This window comes from Lithobates pipiens, unplaced genomic scaffold, assembly GCF_037356315.1.
Source record: "Lithobates pipiens isolate NorthernLeopardFrog02 unplaced genomic scaffold, aLitPip1_a1.2 Scaffold_27, whole genome shotgun sequence".
Lineage (NCBI taxonomy): Eukaryota > Metazoa > Chordata > Amphibia > Anura > Ranidae > Lithobates > Lithobates pipiens.
Window position 1 is genome coordinate 30,004,763 of NW_027507788.1, and position 22,993 is coordinate 30,027,755.

General features: G+C 42.8%; 1 protein-coding gene across 1 annotated transcript; it reads left to right on the forward strand.

Annotated features, from left to right (window-relative positions):
• The first annotated feature begins 1,263 nt into the window (after positions 1-1,263).
• On the forward strand, positions 1,264-21,670 carry LOC143933717 (ly6/PLAUR domain-containing protein 3-like). The gene is made up of 5 exons (XM_077456711.1): positions 1,264-1,526; positions 8,620-8,757; positions 11,794-11,964; positions 14,672-14,818; positions 19,463-21,670. Exons 1-5 carry the CDS (start codon positions 1,451-1,453, stop codon positions 19,843-19,845), a joined length of 915 nt encoding a protein of 304 aa, XP_077312837.1. The 5' UTR covers positions 1,264-1,450; the 3' UTR covers positions 19,846-21,670.
• Positions 21,671-22,993: the final 1,323 nt, after the last annotated feature.

Sequence of the window (22,993 nt, forward strand, 5' to 3'; positions counted from 1 at the left end):
GACATAGAGGAAAGGTCACAGTAGACATGGACATTAAAAGGTGCTCACCATGGTCTTGATAAGCAATGAAGTCCAAGCAGAAGACCCTGAAATGCTTCACTCAAAACTCAAAGTTTTGGGTAAGGTTCTTCTCTGAAGCCTTGTAAAACAGCTGAACGTGATCCTTCAGAGGAAAGGTGATAGTAGACATGGACATTGAACAAAGGTCACCGTGGACATGGACACAGAGGAAAGGTCACGGAAGACATGCGCACAGAGGAAAGGTCACAGTAGACATGGAAATACAGGAAAGGTCAGAGTGAACATGTGCACAAAGGAAAGGTCACAGTAGACATGGACATAGAGAAAACCTCAGAGTGAACATGGACATAGAGGAAAGATCACAGTAGACATGGACATAGAGGAAATGTCAGCGTAGACATGGACATATAGGAAAGGTCAGAGTAGACATGGACACAGAGGAAAGGTCACAGTAGACATGGACACAGAGGAAAGGTCACAGTAGACATGGACATAGAGGAAGGGTCACAGTAGACATGGACACAGTAGAAAGGTCACAGTAGACATGGACATTTAGGAAAGGTCACAGTAGATATGGACATTGAAGAAAGGTCAGAGTAGACATGGACATAGAGGAAAGGTTTCAGTAGACGTGGACATAGAGAAAAGGTCTCAGTAGACGTGGACATAGAGAAAAGGTCTCAGTAGATGTGGACATAGAGAAAAGGTCTCAGTAGACGTGGACATAGAGAAAAGGCCTCAGTAGACGTGGACATAGAGAAAAGGTCTCAGTAGACGTGGACATAGAGAAAAGGTCTCAGTAGACGTGGACATAGAGAAAAGGTCTCAGTAGATGTGGACATAGAGAAAAGGTCTCAGTAGAAGTAGACACAGAGGAAAGGTCACAGTAGACATGGAAATAGAGGAAAGGAGACAATAGACATGGACATTGAAGAAAGGTCAGAGTAGACATGGACATAGAGGAAAGGTCACAGTAGACATGGACATGAAAAGGTGCCCACCATGGTCTTGATAAGCAATGAAGTCCCAGCAGAAGACCCTGAAATGCTTCACCCAAAACTCAAAGTTTTGGGTAAGGTTCTGCTCTGAAGCCTTGTAAAACAGCTGAATGTGATCCTTTCACCTTCATCATGCAGCGACAGCAAAGTGAAAGGCTCATAAAACTGCATTTACAAAGGCTTTCTGTAGGATTAAGGGCAGAGACAGGGCTCTGCACATACCAGGGTGACTCTGCCAGTAGAAGATGCTTCAGGGTTAGTCTAGCTGGTGTTGTGCTGATTCTACTGCTATTAAGGTTTGGATGGGAGTTCCCTGCTCATGATCTGTGGACTGGATCCAAACACAGCTGATTCTGGAGAAGCATTTTGCACTTTGCAGCTCACCGGCTGGAACCAGAATCAGCCTCCCAAAAAAGAGCCGTGGGGAAAGGATGAAATCCAGAATTTTATGGAGTTCTTCAGTCACAATTATCTGTTTGATCCAATTTCTGGGACTCAAATTACAAGGTAAATCTAATTTGTCTATATATATATTGAGCAGAAGTGGTAAGCTTTTCAGTTTATAGTAGGTAGTAGGGACCAGATGTTCAGCAGGGTGAAAAGAGGACCTGTCCTTAAAGTAGATCCTAACCCAGACTGGATGACATTTAATTTGCTCTGTGGGTTATTATTATATATTGTATTTTTTTGTTTTGTTTTATAGTATACTGTTTTCACCTAATTTTCTGGCATCTTAGTCCTTCTAATCTTCTCCACATTTTCTCAGGCACTTCCTGCCTACACGCTCTCATTCCAGTGTTGGTTGCACATCATTGCTCTGATCTGGCTTTCTGGTAGTGAAAACAGTGGACCATGTTTGCTAAAAGTGTGTTAGCAGACATTTGTAATCTCGATTAGGGGCACATGTGAGAAAGTTGTTATCTAAAAATCAGAAGTGCCTGAATAAGAATCTTTGTGGCAGGATCACCAGCTATTATTTAAAAATTATCTGCGGATTTAAAAAATATTAAAAATAACATTTGGAATAACAGTAAAACATCAATGCTTATTTGATTTTAGTAATTAGCATTTTTTTTTTCAAATCTAACTTTATTGAAACTTGAATACATTTAGATATATACATGTGTGTGTAAATGTATATGTATATATATATATATATATATATATATGTATGTGTGTGTGTGTATATATATATATATATATATATATATATATATATATATATATATATATTTTTTTTTTTTTTTTTTATTTAGTTCTGTTTAAATTATTACATTATTTTCACATGAAGGAAATTAATGATTGCACATGCCAGAATATGAATCTTCATAGCAGGATCACCAGCTATTATTTAAAAATTAGCTGCAGATTTAAAAATGATTAAAAATAACATTTGGAATAACAGTAAAACATCAATGCATATTTTGATCTATATATACATGTGTATATATATATATATATATATATATATATATATATTTTTTTTTTTTTTTTTTATTCGGTTCTGTTAAAATTATTACATTATTTTCCCATGAATGAAATTAATTATTGTGCATACCAGAAGTACCTGAATAAGAATATTTGTGGCAGGATCACCAGCTATTATTTAAAAATAAGGTTTGGAAACACAGTAAAACATCAATGCATATTCGATTTTAGTAATTAGCATTTTTTTTCAAATCTAACTTTATTGAAACTTGAATACATTTAGATTCATCTATCTATCTATCTATCTATCTATCTATCTATCTATCTATCTATATTTATTTTTATTCGGTTCTGTTAAAATTATTACATTATTTTCACATGAAGGATATTAATGATTGTGTATACTTGCTCCTATTATAGGAAAATCAGTTACAGATGACTTTTAGATAACATATAGTCAGTGAAATGACTTCTATTTTTACTACTTCACTATTGTGCAAAATGTTACATTCGGATAGCAGCAGGCAGTAATGATAGTAACTATAAAGTATATGAATTCCATTTTTTTTAAATTTTACATGCTTTTATTTATATTTTTTGACATTTTCATATTTTCTAGCTACAAAGAGAGCAACTGGATTTGAGGACGACTAGAAGTCTGCCAATGGGTCTTTAAACAGTCACCATCTATTCACTTTTTTTTAGATTAAAACATTTTTCTGTGATTCCTAAGGCACATCCATAAGTGTTATAGCTTGTCCTATCTGCTGTCACTTTCGCTGGACAGCTTGGCCCACATGTAATTGTGGAGGAAATAAAATAATAGTAAAATATCAAAATAAAGAAACTTGAAAAAAAAAAAGGAATTCATAACCTGTTGGCTACTATTACAGATACTTTTGTATGTAAAATACTCCATCAGCATTGCTTGTATTGTTCCTGACCTTGTCCTCTCTGGAATGGGCACACTTTTGCAAGTCCTATTTAATACAAAGATAGTTGATTTAAAAAATGGATATTTATCACCGTATATTACATTAGGGATAATATTAATAACAATAATATACAGGATTTACATTCCAACATTTTGCACAGTGCTTTACAATATTAACAGTACAGCTACAATACAATTCAAGACAAGAGGGTTAGTTAGGACCTGCTGGTGAGAGCTTACAATCTAAATTGTAAATACGTTGAAATCATTTTTTTAATTCTTAATGCAGAGTCATGAACAGCTAGTTTACCTTATTCAGAAAAACTCCAATTGCCTTTTGCCATTCATTTGTTATATTGTTTGTTCTTATACTGTAACCACTTCAAATACCGGGCACTTTCGCCCCTTCCTGCCCAGGACAATTTTCAGCTTTCAGCTCTGTCGCACTTTGAATGACAATTACGAGGTCATGCAACACTGTACCCAAACTAAATTTTTTATAATTTTCTTCCCACAAATAGAGCTATCTTTTGGTGGTATTTGATCCCCCCCTGGGGTTTTTATTCTTTGAATTTTTATTTTTTTTTATTTTTTTTTTCTTTGTTTCGTTTATTACATTTTGTTTTCTTCTTCACTGACAGGCACTGATGAGGCGGCACTGATGGGCACTGATAAGTTGGCACTGGGGGGCACTGATGAGGAGTCACTGATATGTAGAATTGATGGGCACTGATATGCAGCCCTGATGGGCACCAATAGGCGGCACTGATATGCAGCACTGATGGGCACCAATAGGCGGCACAGATATGCAGCACTGATGGGCACCGATAGGCGGCACTGATGGGCACTGACAGGAGGCACTGACAAGTGGCTGTGATGGGCACTGAAAGGCGGGTGTGATGGGCACTGACAGGCGGCTGTGACTGGCACTGATAGGTGGTACTGATTGGCCCTGACAGGTGACACTGATGGGCAGGTACTGATTAGTTACTGACAGGTGTTACTGATGGGCACTGAAATGGGCACTGATTGGCACTGTTGTTGGCTCTGATTGGCACTGTGGTGGGTACTGATTGGCACTTTATTGGGCACTGGCAGGGGGTTATGATGGGACACTGACTGGGCACCTATTGGCAGCTTTTAATTACATCTGATGGAGCTGTGCTGATAATCAATGTGCTGATTATCAGCACAGACCCCCCTCTGACAGGGAGACCCGCCGATCGGCTCCGATCGGCTCTCCCTGTCAGCGTGAACCGAGGAATACTGGTTCACTCTGTGATCAGCTGTGATTGGTCACAGCTGATCACGAGGTAATAAGCCTCTGACAGAGGCTTCTTATCATGATCAGAGATGTGGCATGTCAGACTGACACGCCGCACTCGCGATTGCTGCTGGACATCATATGACGCCCAGCAGGGGTCAAGTCCTGGGAAAAAAAGTGTGGGAACTCCCACCCAAGATCCATTCCCCCACCAAAAAAAAAAAAAAAAGGTACGCTCATATGCATATATACTTCACAGAAAATACAGTACAACATGTATTGTAAAGTGCCAGTTTACAAAAACAAAATAACGTGTCAAACAAAACAATCAACACAATGGGTGATGATCTTTCCCTCGCAGGGAATTTCTACCACAAATACACCCTGTTCCAAATTCTGTTACACAGCCCATTAGAAAATATCCCACAAAAGGAATAAGTATTGAAGAGTATTGGCAGGGTATTGCAGAGTATTGATAGGGTATTGCAGAGTATTGGCAGGGTATGTATTGAAGAGTATTGGCAGAGTATTGCAGAGCATCGGCAGGGTATGTAATGGCAGGGTATTGCAGAGTATTGATAGGGTATTGCAGAGTATTGGTAGGGTATGTATTGCAGAGTATTGGCAGGGTATTGCAGAGTATTGATAGGGTATGTATTGTAGAGTATCGATAGGGTATTGCAGAGTATTGGCAGGGTATTGCAGACTATTGGCAGGGTATGTATTGGCAGGGTATTGCAGAGTATTGATAGGGTATTGCAGAGTATTGGCAGGGTATTGCAGAGTATTGGCACAGGTTGCAGAGTATTGATAGGTTATTGCAGAGTATTGGCAGGTTATTGCAGAGTATTGGCAGGGTATGTATTGTAGAGTATTGGCAGAGTATTGGCAGGGTATGTATTGGCAGGGTATTGCAGAGTATTGATAGGGTATTGCAGAGTATTGGCAGGGTATGTATTGCAGAGTATTGATAGGGTATGTATTGTAGAGTATTGATAGGGTATTGCAGAGTATTGGCAGGGTATTGCAGACTATTGGCAGGGTATTGCAGAGTATTGGCAGGGTATTGAAGAGTATTAATAGGGTATTTATTGCAGAGTATTGGCAGGGTATGTATTGCAGAGTATTGATAGGGTATGTATTGTAGAGTATTGATAGGGTATTGCAGAGTATTGATAGGGTATTGCAGAGTATTGGCAGGGTATTGCAGACTATTGGCAGGGTATTGCAGAGTATTGATAGGGTATTGCAGAGTATTGGCAGGGTATTGCAGAGTATTGATAGGGTATTGCAGAGTATTGATAGGGTATTGCAGAGTATTGGCAGGGTATTGCAGAGTATTGATACTGATAGGGTATTGCAGAGTATTGGCAGGGTATCACAGAGTATTGATAGGGTATCGCAGAGTATTGATAGGGTATTGCAGAGTATTGGCAGGGTATTGCAGAGTATTGATAGGGTATTTCAGAGTATTGATAGGGTATTGCAGAGTATTCGCAGAGTATTGCAGAGTATTGATACTGATAGGGTATTGCAGAGTATTGATGAGTATTGGCAGGGTATTGCAGAGTATTGATAAGTATTGGCAGGGTATTGCAGAGTATTGATAGGGTATTGCAGAGTATTGGCAGGGTATTGCAGAGTATTGGCAGGGTATTGCAGAGTATTGATAGGGTATTGCAGAGTATTGATAGGGTATCGCAGAGTATTGATAGGGTATCGCAGAGTATTGATAGGGTATTGCAGAGTATTGGCAGGGTATTTATTGGCAGAGTATTGGCAGGGTATTGCAGAGTATTGGCAGAGTATTGCAGAGTATTGATAGGGTATTGCAGAGTATTGGCAGGGTGTTGCAGAGTATTGGCAGGGTATGTATTGCAGAGTATTGGCAGGATATTGAAGAGTATTGGCAGGATATTGAAGAGTATTGGCAGAGTATTGGCAGAGTATTGAAGAGTATTGACAGGGTATTGCAGAGTATTGGCAGGGTATTTATTGGCAGAGTATTGCAGAGTATTGGCACAGTATTGCAGAGTATTGATAGGGTATTGCAGAGTATTGGCAGGGTGTTGCAGAGTATTGGCAGGGTATGTATTGCAGAGTATTGGCAGGATATTGAAGAGTATTGGCAGAGTATTGAAGAGTATTGGCAGGGTATTGCAGAGTATTGGCAGGGTATGTATTGGCAGGGTATTGCAGAGTATTGGCAGGGTATTGCAGAGTATTGCAGAGTATTGATAGGGTACTGCAGAGTATTGGCAGGGTATTGCAGAGTATTGGCGGGGTATTGCAGAGTATTGGCGGGGTATTGCAGAGTATTGGCGGGGTATTGCAGAGTATTGGCAGGGTATGTATTGGCAGGGTATTGCAGAGTATTGGCAGGGTATTGCAGAGTATTGGCGGGGTATTGAAGAGTATTGGCAGGGTATTGCAGAGTATTGGCAGGGTATGTATTGCAGATTATTGGCAGGGTATTGCAGAGTATTGGTGGGGTATTGCAGAGTATTGGCGGGGTAGTGCAGAGTATTGATAGGGTAGTGTAGAGTATTGATAGGGTATTGCAGAGTATTGGCAGGGTATTGCAGATTATTGATACTGATAGGGTATTGCAGAGTATTGATAGGGTATTGCAGAGTATTGGCAGGGTATTGCAGAGTATTGATAGGGTATTGCAGAGTATTGGCAGGGTATTGCAGAGTATTGATAGGGTATTGCAGAGTATTGATAGGGTACTGCAGAGTATTGGCAGGGTATGTATTGCAGAGTATTGGCGGGTATTGCAGAGTATTGGCGGGGTATTGCAGAGTATTGATGAGTATTGCCAGGGTATTGCAGAGTATTGGCGGGGTATTGCAGAGTATTGGCGGGGTATTGCAGAGTATTGATGAGTATTGGCGGGGTATTGCAGAGTATTGATGAGTATTGGCAGGGTATTGCAGAGTATTGATGAGTATTGGCAGTATGGATGAGTATTGGCAATTTGGCAGGGTATTGCAGAATGCAACTTACTTACACACTACTAGTGACTGACCTCCTGGTATTCTCTTCCCTTCTGTTCTGGGGGAAGAAGAACTAAGTAAACTCAAAGTGCAGCGGCTGTTTCCACAGGAGGCACTGGGTAGAGGGGAGCGGGAGGACAGTCCGGCGCGCGTGTGTCACACTGACGGTCTAGTGCCTGTGCGTGCCCACGCCGAAGTCATGTGACCGGTTGCTAGGCAGGGGCCGCTCCGCATCTAGCAACCGGTCACATGACTTCGGCGTGGGCACGCACAGTCACTCGGCGGCTGAGGAGCGGCGCGGACTACGCGCTGCATAGCCTCAGCCGGCCCGGCTCAGATAGCTAATGGGAACGGCGTTCCCGCTGTGGAAATAGTACGGGAACGCCGTTCCCATGCGTTCCCGCAGCACTCGAGCCCTGACGCCCAGTCAGGATAACAGAACCACTTCCCGACATCAATCTGCTATTGACCGTGCAGGAAGTGGTTAAAGATCAGATTGTAGGTTTAAATATGTAAAAATGTTTACTTCTGTTTTGTTTCTTTTTTTAGTTGTAGTGCAATAATATAAATATATTATATATATATATATATCTGTCTGCCTTGGATATTATGGGATGTGTATGCAGATTAGCTGTGAGATTGGTGGGGGCGAATTCCTCCAACAGTTCTCACTGCTGATTGGACAGCCTACCCCGCTGTTTCAATAAACAGTCCATGTTCAGCAACCAAACAAGTATTGTCTTGTTTTCTGGTTGTTAGAGGTTGGAATATCTGATATCTATATATTCAGACTGGGAGGAATCGGTATATGACTAAAGCACTCAAGAGGAGTGTGTGACGCTTTGTTACAACATTCAATTACAATATGTCTTGTGCAGCAATTGTATATACAATTTTTTTTTTATTTGCTAGTTTTTTCCCCGCAAAAATGGAGCTACCCTTTAAATAACATTCCTTATTCATCCTATGCACCAGGTGTCCAGGCTGAGACCATCGAGTGTTACACCTGCATCGATCGAGGAGAAGGGGCCTGCTTACCAGACAGAGCGGTGAATGTTTCCTGCCCTCCAGATTATGACATGTGTGTGGAGACCATCACAGCCATAAAGACAAGTATGTAGAACAAATATGTGTTGTTTATACACTTCAATATTGGACAATTTTCACCCCCTTTCTGCTCAGGCCAATTTTCAACTTTCAGCGCTGTCGCTCTTTGAATGACAATTGCTCGATTATGCAGCACTGTACCCAAATAAAATATCATTTTTTGTACACAAATAGAGCTTTCTTTTGGTGGCATTTGATCACCACTGGGGTTTTTATTTTTGCTAATCAAACGAAAGAAAAAGACCAACATTTTTTTTTAAAAAAGTGTTTTTTTGGTTTGTTATGAAATTTTGCAAATAAAAAATCTTTCTTCGTTCTTCTGAGGCTAAAATATATACTGCTCCAATTCTTTGGTAAAAAAAAATAACTCAAATTAATGGATATTATTTAGTCTGTAGAAAAGTTATAGAGTCCACAAACTATGATATACATATATACAGTATATCTGACCATTGATCTCGCCTGATGTACTGATGGCCTGTCTCATTTCTTGAGGCCCGAAAATGTCAGGACAGTACTAAAATCCCCCAAATGACCTCTTTTTTGGAAGTTATTTATTAAGAGGCATGTGAGTTTTTTTTTTTTTTTTTTTTACAATTTATTGGAAAATAAATAAAAAAAATTTTTTTGTACATTTTTTTTTCCATACTGTCACCAATGCAGTACAACACCATTATACAACTGATGTGGCTATGATCAGAAATATTGACTGGTGACAGTATGTAAAAAAAAATATATATATATAGTGATTGGCCGTATCTGTATCATGTGATCACTGTGACAAATCACAGAGATCAGCACAATAATACACAATGGGGGCATTTTTGCTTGCACATGATTGGATGATACAATCAGCCAAGCTTCACCTCACTTCAGAGCTTCCCCTCAGATCTATAGTAATCTACAGCGACCGCACTTCCAAGTGCACTTCCAAGTACATTCAGTGCACTTGTAGTGCAAAGTGGATTTCCCTTTAGTAAATCAATCCCAATGAGTGGCTGTAAATTTAAGCCATTCATTGTGAATACTTGTCATGTGATCTGCTGTTATTTGCAGCAGCCCAGTACAATGATCTGTCACCCGTGACAGATCGTGCCGCAGCTAGTCCTGTGGGGCTCGCTCGATGCATGATCCTGGGAGGATGTCATATTACTATAGGACAGACGGGAAATGGGTAAATGGCTAAAAATGGACAGAAACCGGTTCATTTAGTAGCTAAGCCTAATTTACATTTGTGGTTGGGTTTGTGGTAAAATAGACGGTTGGGCTGCATTTTTACCACCCTCAACTGCTCCCACTTAACATGTTTGTGAAGTCAGAAGTTTTTTTTATCCTAATGCATTATATGCATTAAGATAAAAAGCATTCTGTGTGCAGCAGCCCCCCCCCCCCCCCAATACTTACCTGAGCCCCATCTTTATCCAGCGTTGTCCATGAGGGAATGGGCCACCCGGGACTCTCCCTTCTGATTGGCTGAGACACAACAGTGGTGCCATTGGCTCCCAGCTGTTGTCAATCAAGCTCAGTTAGCCAACCAGGAGAGAGAGGGGGCGGGGCTGAAACGCAGCTCCGTTTCTGAATGGACACACAGAGCTGCAGCTCGGGTGCCCCCATAGCAAGCTGCTTGATGCTGGGGCACTCAACAGGAGGGAGGGGCCAGGAGCGCCAGTGAGGGACCCAAGAAGAGGAGGATTGGGCTGCCCTGTGCAAAACCACTACATAGAGCAGGTAAGTATAACATGTTTGTTATTTTAATAGAAAAAAATCAAGACTTTAAATCACTTTAAGCCTGTGAGCTCCCTTCTTGCTTCTCTCTGAAGGGCATTCCTCCACGAATCACTTTTCACAGACAGTTTAAATGAGCCCAAAATGTTTTAGGCAGCGCTCTGAAAAATTGATCGATTGCAATCCAAAGTAATGCTAGGTGCATAAATAAAACTTGCTACCAGTCAAAGAATGAATAGTGCTGTTTATTCCATAGGATTAATAAAAGTCAAAGAAAAATAGGACAATCAAAATAAAAATGACTGATAGTGGTAAACGTTGCCAGGGGGTGGTAAAACACCAATCAGCATCCAGAGGAGTGGAGAGGAATTTTGGGTCCCAGAAGGGGAGCGCATTGGGTGTTAGCTGGAACAACTAGCTCCAGAGCTGAGCTCCCGTGGCTTGTCTTGCAGCCCAAAATGGATGGGAACCCTAAGTGTGGGACCGGTATACTGGTGGTGAGCCTTTTTTTGGTCCTAATTATACCAGGACTATGGGTTGTTTGCCTTTACATTTGCTGAGGAAAGCTTTTTGTGTTTGCTCGTTTTGAGAGACCAATAAAGACTATTAATTTTTACAAGCGGCTGACTGGTGATCTCCATATTACAACCTGTGTGTATTCTAAGGCCGCGTACACACGGGCGGACTGTCTGACGGACTTGGTCCGCTGAAACGTATTTCAGCGGACAATCCGCTCGTGTGTGGGCTTCAGTGGACTTTTTCAGCAGACAGTCTGGCGGACTAAGTCTTTCGGAATTTCCGTAATATTGTCCAGCCAAACTTGGTTTCAGCGGACAGTCCGCTCGTGAGTAGGCTAGTTGGACGGACTAAGTAAGGCGCATGCTCAGAAAGGATTTACACGGCCGAAGGTTGCATTGCAGTGTATTGGACGTCGTATTTCTAGTCCCGTTGTACGTGCTGTACACGTCATCGCGCAAGCTTTCAGCGGACTGTCTGTTCATCGTGTGTGGTCAAGTCCGTTCATTCAAAAGTAGGACGGACTGTCTGTCGGATTGTCTGACGGACTTAGTTGGACGGATAGTCCGCCCGTGTGTACGCGGCCGTATAAAGATTCAATGAGTATTGACAGCTGGGCTCAGAAATGGTTGTGGTTATACTTATGTCATATATCATTGTAGTAATAAAGTTTTCATATTCAATAGGTCATGACAGCCATATTTTATTTAATAATCCCAATAGCCACCCTGTGCTGATGAAATCCTTATGACATGGCTATGTAATATGTCTTCGTATTAATAAAGTTCTCTTGTTCAATAGGTCATGACAACCATGTTGTGCTGAGTAAAGGCTGTGGCTATGGTGGTCCCACTATGCTGGAAAAAAACATATTATCCTACGGATTATCCATATATATGCAACTTAGCCAATGCAACACTAGCTTGTGCAACACCAACATGGATCTGAAACACTACCACCTTGCCCCTGATGGTAATTATTTTGACAAGCATTCTCTGTAGCATTTGTCATAAAAGTGAGCCATCCATTTTTACCCTGCTATGTGCATTTCATGACTTGGGCAAAACCATCGAGCAAGGAAGGCTACCCTGATATACACTCAGCATTGTAAAATTATGACTGTTTTCTCTATAGGACAGAGAGCTAAACCTTCCCGCTCCATAAACTTCAGATACCATATTTCTTTGATCCTAAATTTATTAGAACAAGCCAGAAACTACAAATTGATAAAACAAACATCAATCAGTACAGTATTGCATATTGCAATTAGGAAACAATGCTCTATAACACAGACTGGGATAACAAAAACGCCCTTTTTAAGCTCGCTGAGAGGCGATGGCGAGGGATTGAAGAAAAAGCCTTAATGTCTTGCTGTGGTTTCTTAAAATGGTGGCTGACTCACTTCCTCTAGAGAAATCTCCCAGAATGCTCTGGTTCCTAACAACTTTATTAACACATTCTTAGAAATTACAATATGTAACTAAAACAAACAGCTAAAGCTATACCAGAAAGGGAACAGTAGGTGGTGCCTGTGATCTGCATAATTAACTTGGCATACATCAAGAAAACCATCATGTTATTTCAAGCACATAAACACAGGTCCATTGAATAAAAGCCCAGTGTGCAGAACAATGACCACAGCTATTAACTGAACATAACAAAGATGGATAAACATGTCCCAATCCACTGTATTCGTTTATAGTTAAATAGATTTTTTAATTTAAATTAGGTAACTATATTCCAAATGCACACAATCAAAAGGTAAGCAAAGTCTTACAATTAATTTTCTTTAGAAAGCAGCCAAGTCTGAGTAGAAAAAATTGTCCTCTGACAGCATGTTGTAGAGATGGGCCCATTATTTCTGTCTGAAAGCACTGGTCTCTTTGCACAAGTTCTATATTTCCCCCTGCTGAGTCAGAGCTGCAGCTCTCCAATTAGCAAATCTTATGTTGTCTGCTGATTGGAGAGCTCCAGCTTGCAGGCCAGACCTCTGCAGCGGGATCACTGCTTCCACACCTAGAGTAAGGCCCCAATCACACGGACATTCCGATCTGGTCCACCTGTTCTTTTTTCTGGTGCACCTGGACGGAACCTCCATTCTTTTCTATGGAGCAGCTCATGTCAGCGAACATGTGTCCGCTGACACCCGCCGGCATGTGATCCAGTCTGGTCCACTAAAACAGATTGATGTGGATTTGTTCCCCATCGGTTAGGATTGGACAACAGTCGGATGGAAACAGAGAGGTGGTCCCTTTACACCTGACTGCCCCATAGAGAACAGCAGGCTGTGTCCGTGTCCGCTCTGCATCAGTGGAGCGGACACAGACCTGTCATCTGCCTGCTCAGCGTAAATCAGTGGAGAGATTCCCTGCTAGCGGGCAAATCCATTGCTGGCATCTGTCATGTGTGAAAGGGACCGAAGGGCCTTCTCTGCAGTTGCTTGCATGGGACAGGCTTTTCTACTCAGGCTGTAGCTAGTTTCTAATAAAGATGAGCTGTGAGGGCCCATTCACACCAGCAGAAAATCCTGACAGAGGCCAAAAAAAGGTTTGGCTTTTCATATACTTTTAGACTGATTATGCAACTTCTTTCATAAGTACAATCATCATTGGTTCTTTTTTAATGGGCCAGAATCAGTCTTTGTGGCAATGGAGAGAAAGAGTACCATAGAATCAGCAGGGCCAGATTAAGAGCATCATGTGCTTGGTGCTGAGGATTTTGGTGGGCCTTTTACTGGGCACCCTTCTGCTTTCCAAGAGCCCGTGCTGGCATGCGCCCCAAACTCAAAAGTAGCACAACACTAGGGAAGCCTGGCATTTCATTTGCCAAGTTTCTGTAAGGGCTGTGCATTGGCGTGCACTGTGAGCTGAAAGAGTGCAGCTACGCAGGCCTAACACTATGGAAGCCCCAGACGTCTGAAGAGCCCTGCATTGGCATGCACCAGGCTTCTGTTAGGACCGCTCATGCAGTGCCCATTATCAGTCCCACCATCCTGCCCAGGTGGTGCATGTGGAATGCAGGGCCCATCAGGGGAGATCTCTTTCCGTTGACACATTGCTTTCCATGTCCTTTTTGGGTGGCTGGGCCTATATTAAGGTAGGGGCCTGGAGCTGCAGCTCCAATAGCCCCTACGTTAATCCAGCCCTGAGAATCAGACCCTAGGCAAGGTAGCAGCTTTGGGCGCTCCAGATCCTTATGACTGATAATAATAGAAAAGTACAAAGAAGCCACCTATAATGCATTGTTTGCACTTGCATGGTCCCATTGGAAACCAACCACCACTTCGAAAAATTGGGTTCTCCCACTGGTTTTCTGCTGGAGTATAACGATTGTAGCTTGGGCTCCTGGACATCTAACAGGCTGTTGTCCACACTGATTCATGGATGAGCCAACTGAAGTATGATGCCCTATATTCCTAAGCTTCTGTAGCTGTAGTTCCATTTATGTAATACAAGATATATGCCTCCACAGCTGTCTAATCTGGGAAACCTCACCATTAAACATCACAAATACCAACCTTTTTCAGCTTGTTTGGTTGGTTCCTCTGTTAAAAAATCTTTCTCCTTGATAACCTTATTTCTATATTCTGTCTCACTGGGTACTAAACATGAAAAATATCTCACGTTGTGTTCTTGGAACGAAATCCCAAATGATGTCATTGTGTTGTATTTCTATGCAGATAATATAACTCAAGTACCTAACGATGAGCAATGCTACAGCTGTGTAGGAACACCTAAAGAAGAGTGTTCGCCATCCAGCGCTCCTGCAAAACAATGCTACAATACGTACAACCACTGCTTTGATGGAAAACTCACCATATCGACTGGTAATTATGTCTTTCATTCCAGGTAAACATTAGAGAATTTAATTAAAGGATGCAGAATGGGCATTATTTAAACCCAACTGCAGCCAACATTTTTTGCCTCTGAGGTCTAAAGCTCCCACACTGGAATATTACATTGCACGACGGCTTTGATTTGGGATTGGTTTGGCTTACAGACTCCTTTGCTCCACGAGTCGCTCCATCGACTACCAGTACCGGTCAACCACTCCCATATTAAAAAAGGTAATTTTCCCAACCCTCACTCAGCAGCAGAAGAAAACCTCTGATTGGTCAACAAAACACCAGTCGCGTTTCCGTTGTAATTGAATTTGGATCTGAAATCCGTCAATGAAATTTCGTATTTCGCATACAATTGGGAAGCATAGAAATTCCTATTTCGGATGCTTCCGAATGTAAGAATTTTCGGAAATTTGTACAAATTTCGATTCGTATGAAACGAACCGCACATATCTAGCTTCCACCCTTCTCACCAGTCGTATGAGCAAATTAATATTCGGATAGCCGCACTCCAAAAAATAGTTGTTTCTTTTATTGTAGATACAGTCCGTACAAAACAGATTAAAATAGCAAACCGCTAGCGTGTTTAACACCGCTCTCACTAGTGCTTAATCATAGCTATTGCAAACATAAAATGACATGGTGTATATACGCATATTCAAAAAATGAAGATCCAATCAGAGGGCAAGCTGAGACCCTCATTCACATGCAAAGATCAATCTTCTATTAAGTTGATGAAGCAGCTGATGTTACGACTCTATGAATGGTCTATTAACCCTTTATGCATGGACATATCAGACCTGTTGAATTTCATGATTGAAAAAAAGATTTTTATTTGAAAAAAAGACACATTCCACTGTCTAAAAAACCTAAAAACAAAAATGAAAAATAAAACCATACCATAAATAATGCATTCGTTTGCAAGTTTGATGAGTTACTAGCCTAGATTGCATGATGTCGATATCAATATTTCAGTTTGTTCAAAGCATTACAAATAACCACAAAATAATCAATCGATCAGCTAAGTTTAAACAAGACTGGTTTAAGCAAACAGTTTTACTGTGGCAGAATGGCACGGCTGGGCGAAACGACGTTATGTAACGTTGCTTCGCCCTGTGGCCACTAGGGGCGCGCATGCCCGCTCCATGCTGCCAGAGCCGATGCGAGTGCTCACGGGTTTGCGATGACCGCCGGGGCTCCCGTGATCGCTTGTGAAACACAGAGAACCGGGATCTGTGTGTGTAAACATACAGTTTCAGGTTCTCTGAGGGGAGAAGAGACTGATCATCTGTTCATACAAAGTATGAACAGTGATCTGTCATTTCCCCTAGACAGTCCCATCCCCCCTTCAGTTAGAACACAGAGAGGGAACACAGTTAACCACTTGATTGCCCCCTAGCGTTTAACCCCTTCCCTGCCAGTGATATTTTTACAGTAATCAGTGCATTTGTATAGTATTGATTGCTGTATAAATGCCAATGGTCCCAAAAATGTGTCAAAAGTGTCCAATCTGTCCGCAATAATGTCACAGTCTCGATAAAAATCGCAGATCCCCGGCACTCTAGTAAAAAAAAAAATAATAATAATAAAAATGCTATAAATCTATGCCCCATTTTGTAGACGCTATAACTTTTGCTCAAACCAATCAATATACGCTTATTGTGATTTCTATTAAAATATTAATAAAAATATGTAGAAAAATACATATAAGCCTAAATTGAGAAAAAAATTGCTTTAAAAAAAAAAAAAAAAAAAAGGGGGGATATTTATTATAGCAAAAAGTACAAAATATTGTTTTATTTTAAAATTGTTGCACTTTTTTTGTTTATAGCGCAAAAAATAAAAACCGCAGAGATGATCAAATACCACCAAAAGAAAGCTCTATTTGTGGGGGAAAAAAGGACGTCAATTTTGTTTGGGTGCAACGACCCAGTGCCGAATCGCAAAAAATGGCCTGGTCATTCAGCAGCCAAATCTTCCGGGGCTGAAGCTGTTAAAGTGCTCCACATTGATGTCTTTACAACTAAACACATCTGCATATAGTAAATCACATTTACCTATATGAATATTCATTCATAAAAATGGGACATTCCCAAGGGTACAGCTATGGATGTCTGCAGCATAATGGGCAACCTCAATCTCTCCCCGAAACGTCCAACAAGCAGCGGCATGGACAGATGGAGGATGAGTACTCCAGCCTAGTCTGTGGCAAAGGTGCAGGTGGCAATGCTGTACAAAGTTTCCCCAGATTAGGTTCCCTACCGTTCTGGCCTCCAGTGAGTAAGCGAGTACCCTGGGAGAGCTCCTCTAACTACTAGGCACTAGACACCAAAAAGTCCAGAAGTTTCCTGGCCAGTATACTAAAAATTCCCTCTCTTTCCTCCCTGTGTCTTGGAGTCTTTTAGGATTTGTAGTTTGTAGCCATCCCTGTGCAAGGCAACAGTCCTGTCACATACTTGACGGTAGAGCCTTGTGTGCAGAGGAAGGCTTCTCTTACAGCTCCAGCTCAGGGACCACTGTTAGTGAGATAGTGGCCCTGGGAGCACAGAGAGGTAGGAGTGCCTGTAGAGTGTCCAGCAGACCGCACATATGAAGTGCAGGTGCTTTGCCAGGAACAAATAAGATGACCAACACAGGCAGATGGCAGCAGGAACAACAGTCGTGGGACATGGCAGACAGCAGGCTGGCAGTTGCTTGGCTGGCAGGTTACTGGTCACAGGTGCAGAGTAGACTGGTAACACGTGGCAGATGGAAGACCAGCAAGAACCAGATAACTAACGTATAGAGCAGAGCAGACATGTAACAGAATATACAGTCAAACGAGCTAGGTCAGCAACAGACTGTCAGGTACAGGCATGGACAGCAGGCAGGAGAAGGGTCAGGATACAGGCAGAGGTCAGCAACACTGGAGAGGACAATTGAGCAAGAGGCAAGCAGAATCCAAAGGCAGGCTGAGGTCAGGGCAGGTAGCGTTCAAGTATGGTCAGGATAAGCCAGGTCAATCACAGCAGTCAAGTACAGGAACGGACACAGGAAGAGCCGTAGATCAGACAGCAACCAACTAGTGCAGCTGCTGCACTTATATGGGCCACTTGGTGTCAATATCAGTGGTATATATGTGTGCCTGTGCACCGCAAGATAGGCACCTGCAGGGCCACACCTGGACATTTGTGTGCCCTTCTCAGTTTCAGTTGCACTATGGCCAGTGTGTCCCTGACAGGTCCTCTATATGTCCCAGTGTGCACAGTGGCAGCTTTGGTATTCCCCCCCTCCCGCCGCTAATTGGTGAAAGCAGTGGCCGTCAAAAGGAATGGGTGGGAACAGGAGGGAGGAGAGCTGCTGGCCAGAGTCACACAGACCTACCGCTATAGATGCAAGGTTGCTTTGGTCCCAGTGCAATGGATTTGGCAGAGGGAGGGGGAGAACAGCCCAGAGCACAGCCGCCTCTCTTCCATATCTCTCACTGCCCCCAGCAGCCATGGCTACAGTACAAACATACTTCCAAGCTGGATCAAATTGCCATACCTGGAATTCTGCTTTAACCACTTCAGCCCCGGAAGAATTTACCCCCTTCCTGACCAGAGCACTTTTTGCAATTTGGCACTGCGTTGCTTTAACTGACAATTGCGTGCTTATGCGATACTGTACCCAAAAAATAAATGTGCACCCTTTTTTCCCACAAATAGAGCTTTCTTTTGGTGGTATGTGATCACCTCTGCGGTTTTTATCTTACAGTACAGTACAGTACGTGCAAAGGCTCCTGTATGAGTTACTATGTGATACACAAACCTCATAAGTAAGCCTTGACTGAGACAAATCCTCCTTCATATGTATCTCAAAAGTTCCCCACCCAGGTACTGCAGCTCACAGTGGGAGGGTTTTAGCAAAAGAGGCAGAACTGTCAATCCAGAATGGTTGGGTGTGGCCAGGTACTGACTGACAAGCTAGTAGCTATTTAAAGCGGAGGTCCACCCTAAAATGGACCTTCCGCTCATCAGATTCCTCCCCCCCTCCGGCGCCACAATTGGCACCTTTCAGGGGGGAGGGGGGTGCAGTTACCTGGATAATCCAGGTAACTGCACCCACTTCTGGGCTAGCTCTCTGCGGAAAGGGGCGTACATTACGCCCCTTTCCGCAAGTGCCCGCCCCCTTCCGCAAGTGCCCCGCTGCCTGCTGGGAAACACACAGATCCCAGAGGCAGCGGGGACCGTCCTCATTGCGCAGCGCGGCTCGCGCATGCGCAGTAGGGAACCGGGAAATGAAGCCGAAAGGCTCCATTTCCTGATTCCCATACCCAAGATGGCGGCGGCAGCACTCGAGTGTCGATCTAGAGATCGGCTTCGGGTGCCGACATCGCGGGCGCGCTGGACAGGTAAGTGTCACTATTTTAAAAGTCAGCAGCTGCAGTATTTGTAGCTGCTGACTTTAAAAAAAAAAAAAAACGCGGAGTCCCGGCGGACTCCCGCTTTAATTAGCCAGTCATCCATTGTTTTCAGAAGGAGGTCAGCAATGGTAAATGATTCAGTTTTCTTAGTGCAAGTAACTTGTAGACCGGATTTCTGAATCAAACACAAGTGATTGCTCTTCCAGGCCTTCAGTGACTAACGATGGACTTTTTCTTCTGTCCAGGTAACGAAACAACAACCATTCCACTCAAGAGCTGCTCCATGAGATACCACTGTGGTAAGCACACTCTAACCTATGGGAGTGTGACCGTCGAGATGATAGGATCCTGCTGTTCAGAAAGCCTCTGCAACAGCGACCTGTCCAATAAAACACATCTGGCGGAGCTGCCCTATCTCGTCCTGCTGAATGATCAGAATGAGGAACATTCCGTCAAAGTGGTTCCGCCTAATTTTGTAAGCGCAACACCAGAGCAAAACGTAACTCAGGAAAAAAAATCCCTTGTGCCTAAGGATTATAACGTGGCCAATGGACTTTCCTTTTCACTTTGGCTTTCTTTTATTTCAATTACGCTTTCTTTTGTGAACTATAGCTCTCTTTTTTCCTAGGGAAGGGTCTGCCAATGTATCAAGGGGGAAGGGAGATCATGCCTCCCCCTGTCACTGTAACTTAATTTTTTCAAATGAGAGATGGCACTGAGTGGGTGACAGGGCCCTACTTAAAGTGGAAGACAATCTAACACTAACCTCTCTAGCCCATAAAAGAAAAAATCAGTATACATACCTTTTCTACAGACGATCCAACCCAATCTCCAGGGGTGGAAGCTCTGCTGAGTACATGTCGACAACGTCTGTGAAATGAATGGGAAGTGACTTCACCCATAGAGTTACTATGGGGCTTCCGTTGAGGGACGTGTCCTCTGCACCTGCCCATGCAACGAAGACATGGCTGACAGCTCAGCGTGTGATCAGACCTTCCGCCACTGGAGATCAGGTCGGACCGCCTGCAGAAAAAGGTATGTATACAGATTTTTTTTCTTTACAGGGCTAGAGAGGTTAGTGTTAGAATGTTGGTGGCTATAGATGCAGGGATTTTAGTTTTTGCATGGGCTTCCACTTTAAGCTGTCTATACGCTAGTGGAATTTTGTTTTTAGAAATTTTCCCTTTAAGAGCGTTTGTTCGATTTTCTAACGGTTAGCGGGGTCAAAAAATGTTTGTGCTCAAAATCACTTTGAAGCACAGTTTGACTTTTGACTTAAATTAGCTAAATACATTACAGGTATATCAAAACAAAAGGTACTCAACATACTTTACTTCATTTTCTTTATAAAACAGCCACAGCCTGAGTAGAAAAGCCTGGCCTCTGCTGGCATTCTGCAGAGAAGGATGTTTGCCCTCTGTGCAGTGGTCTCTCTGCAGAAGTCCTATACATCGCCTGCTGAGTCAGAGGTAGAGATCCCCCAATCAGTATGCACATTGAGTTTTGTTGATTGCTATAGGCCTGACTCAATAGGGGTGTGTCAGATCTCTGCAGAGAAACCACTGCTTGCACACAGAGGGCACACATCCTTCTCCGCAGAATGCCAGCAGGGCCCAGGCTTTTCTACTCAGGTTGTGGCTGCTTTCTAATAAAACTGTAATGCCGCGTACACATGAGCGGAATGTCCGAAGGATTCAAACATGACGTATGACCGGACTAGAATAAGGAAGTTCATAGCCATAGCTTTTCATCGTATATTCCGATCGTGTGTATGCCCCACTGGACTTTTTACGTTGACAATTCTGACGGACCTAGAAATAGAACATGCTCTACATATTTCCGATGGGACCAATTCCTATCGGGAAAACCGCTGGTCTGTATGCTGTTCCGACGGACCAAAAACAACGCATGCTCTGAAGCAAGTACAAGACGGAAGCTATTGGCTACTGGCTATTGAACTTCCTTTTTCTAGTCCCATCGTACGTGTTGTACGTCACCGCGTTCTTGACGATCGGACTTTGGTGTGATCGTGTGTACGCAAGACAGTTTCAGTGGAATTCTGTTGGAACTCCATTGGGAAAACCTTCAGAGTTTATTCCGATGGGAAAACTTCTTCTGTACGGGGCATAAGACTTTGAACACCCTTTGTTTTGATGCACCTGGAATATATTTAGCTGATTTAAACGGAAAGATCAATTAGGTTTTGAAATCATATGCCAGCCAGGCAAATAGCATTTTTAGAAGGACAGATCAGTCATGGCAACCTCTATTTTTCTCTAAGCATAGGTTTCCTTTAAAGGGATAAAGATTGCTATTTTTAGTGAATTCAGTTCTGAGTTATAATTGTTATTTCAAAATGTATGGGAAAAAAAAAATCTTTGACTTTTTATTTTTAAATGTTTACTGTGTTATGTTTTCCGATAGTATTTCAAATACAGAATTGTGGATTCTCATCTAGTGTTTTTTTTTTTTTTTTATAAAGCAGACAGATTTCAATTCAGAATTAATGCTAATGTGTATCTCCCATATTTATAAAGCACTGATATACACTGTATTGCCGCGTACACGCGATCGGAATTTCTGATGGGAAATGTTTGATGTGAGTCTGTTGTCAGAAAGTCCAACCGTGTGTATGCTCCATCGAGCATTTGCTATCGGAATTTCCGCACTCAAATGTTTGAAAGCAGGTTCTCAAATTTTTCGACAACAAAGGAAAGTCCGATTGTGTGTACGGGGCATTAGACTAAAGGTTTGTGGACATCTGACCATCAGACCCAGTGCTGAGACAAGGTAATCTATTGCCCAGGACAAAGATGGCAAACTGTGCCCCCCTCTCTCTGATGTGGACACCCCTGGTCATTTCTGCAGCTGAGATCTACAGTATGCTACTAGCAATAAAGCATGGCTTCTGGTGCACCACTGGTGCAGACAATGAACCTCACCACTGAATGGACTAAGGGATGGACTAAGAGAAGGTGTAGACAGGCAGGGCAGCTGCCCAGGGTGCAGTGTCTTTATGTGCTGGGGGAGGGCGCCATATGGCGGCAACCCATAAAGCACATTTATCTGGGCCCCACCCAACACATAAGGACACTGTGCCCAGGGCAGCTGTCCTGCCTGCCCCCGCCTTGCCTTAGTCCCGGCCTGATAACACTAATATAGGCTTGATGGACATTCAATTCCAAAACCATGGATATCAATACTGAGTTCCCCTCCCCTTTGGTTTTGTACACAGGGACACTGTCATGGCTGGTACCACAAGAGTGCTGGTACCCGGTGCTGATCACACCAGCACCCATCTAAGTGTGCCCCTGGTGCAGACAATGAACCTCACCATGGAGATATCACTGCTCCTCTGCTGGGGATCCTACTGTCAGGTAAACCAGCCCCCAGGCAGCAGAGAAGGTCAGCTCAGTTTAATGTACTCTATGGGTTCCCAACACATGAAGACTCTGTGCCCAGGGAAGCTGCCTCACCTGCCCACCCTTTTCTTAGTCCCAGGCCAGATCCCACAGATATGAGCTTATAGGACATTCTATTGTTGCGTTAGCAGTCTACACTCTTCTGGAAAGGCTTTCCACAACAGCCTTTAACGCAGGGCAAAAGTAGCTGCTGCCCCATTGCTGTGGGGCCCAAATTTGCAGATGTGCCCCATTGAGCCTGAACTGCCTGCAAATAGTTCATAAGTGGCTTTGGCTATTACTCAGGAGAAGAAGGCGTAATTGAATATTGGCGATAGTTTGGGTGTTATGTCTGCAGCCTGTGGGATGATTGGC

What these genes read in the sequence shown, in the direction of transcription:
- LOC143933717 (XM_077456711.1), top strand. Translation starts at nt 1,451, where the DNA reads ATGAAATCCAGAATTTTATGGAGTTCTTCAGTCACAATTATCTGTTTG. An exon ending in CATCACAGCCATAAAGACAA is followed by an intron (nt 8,758 to 11,793) that starts GTATGTAGAACA and finishes CTTGTTCAATAG; the next exon opens with GTCATGACAACCATGTTGTG. An exon ending in AAAACTCACCATATCGACTG is followed by an intron (nt 14,819 to 19,462) that starts GTAATTATGTCT and finishes TCTTCTGTCCAG; the next exon opens with GTAACGAAACAACAACCATT.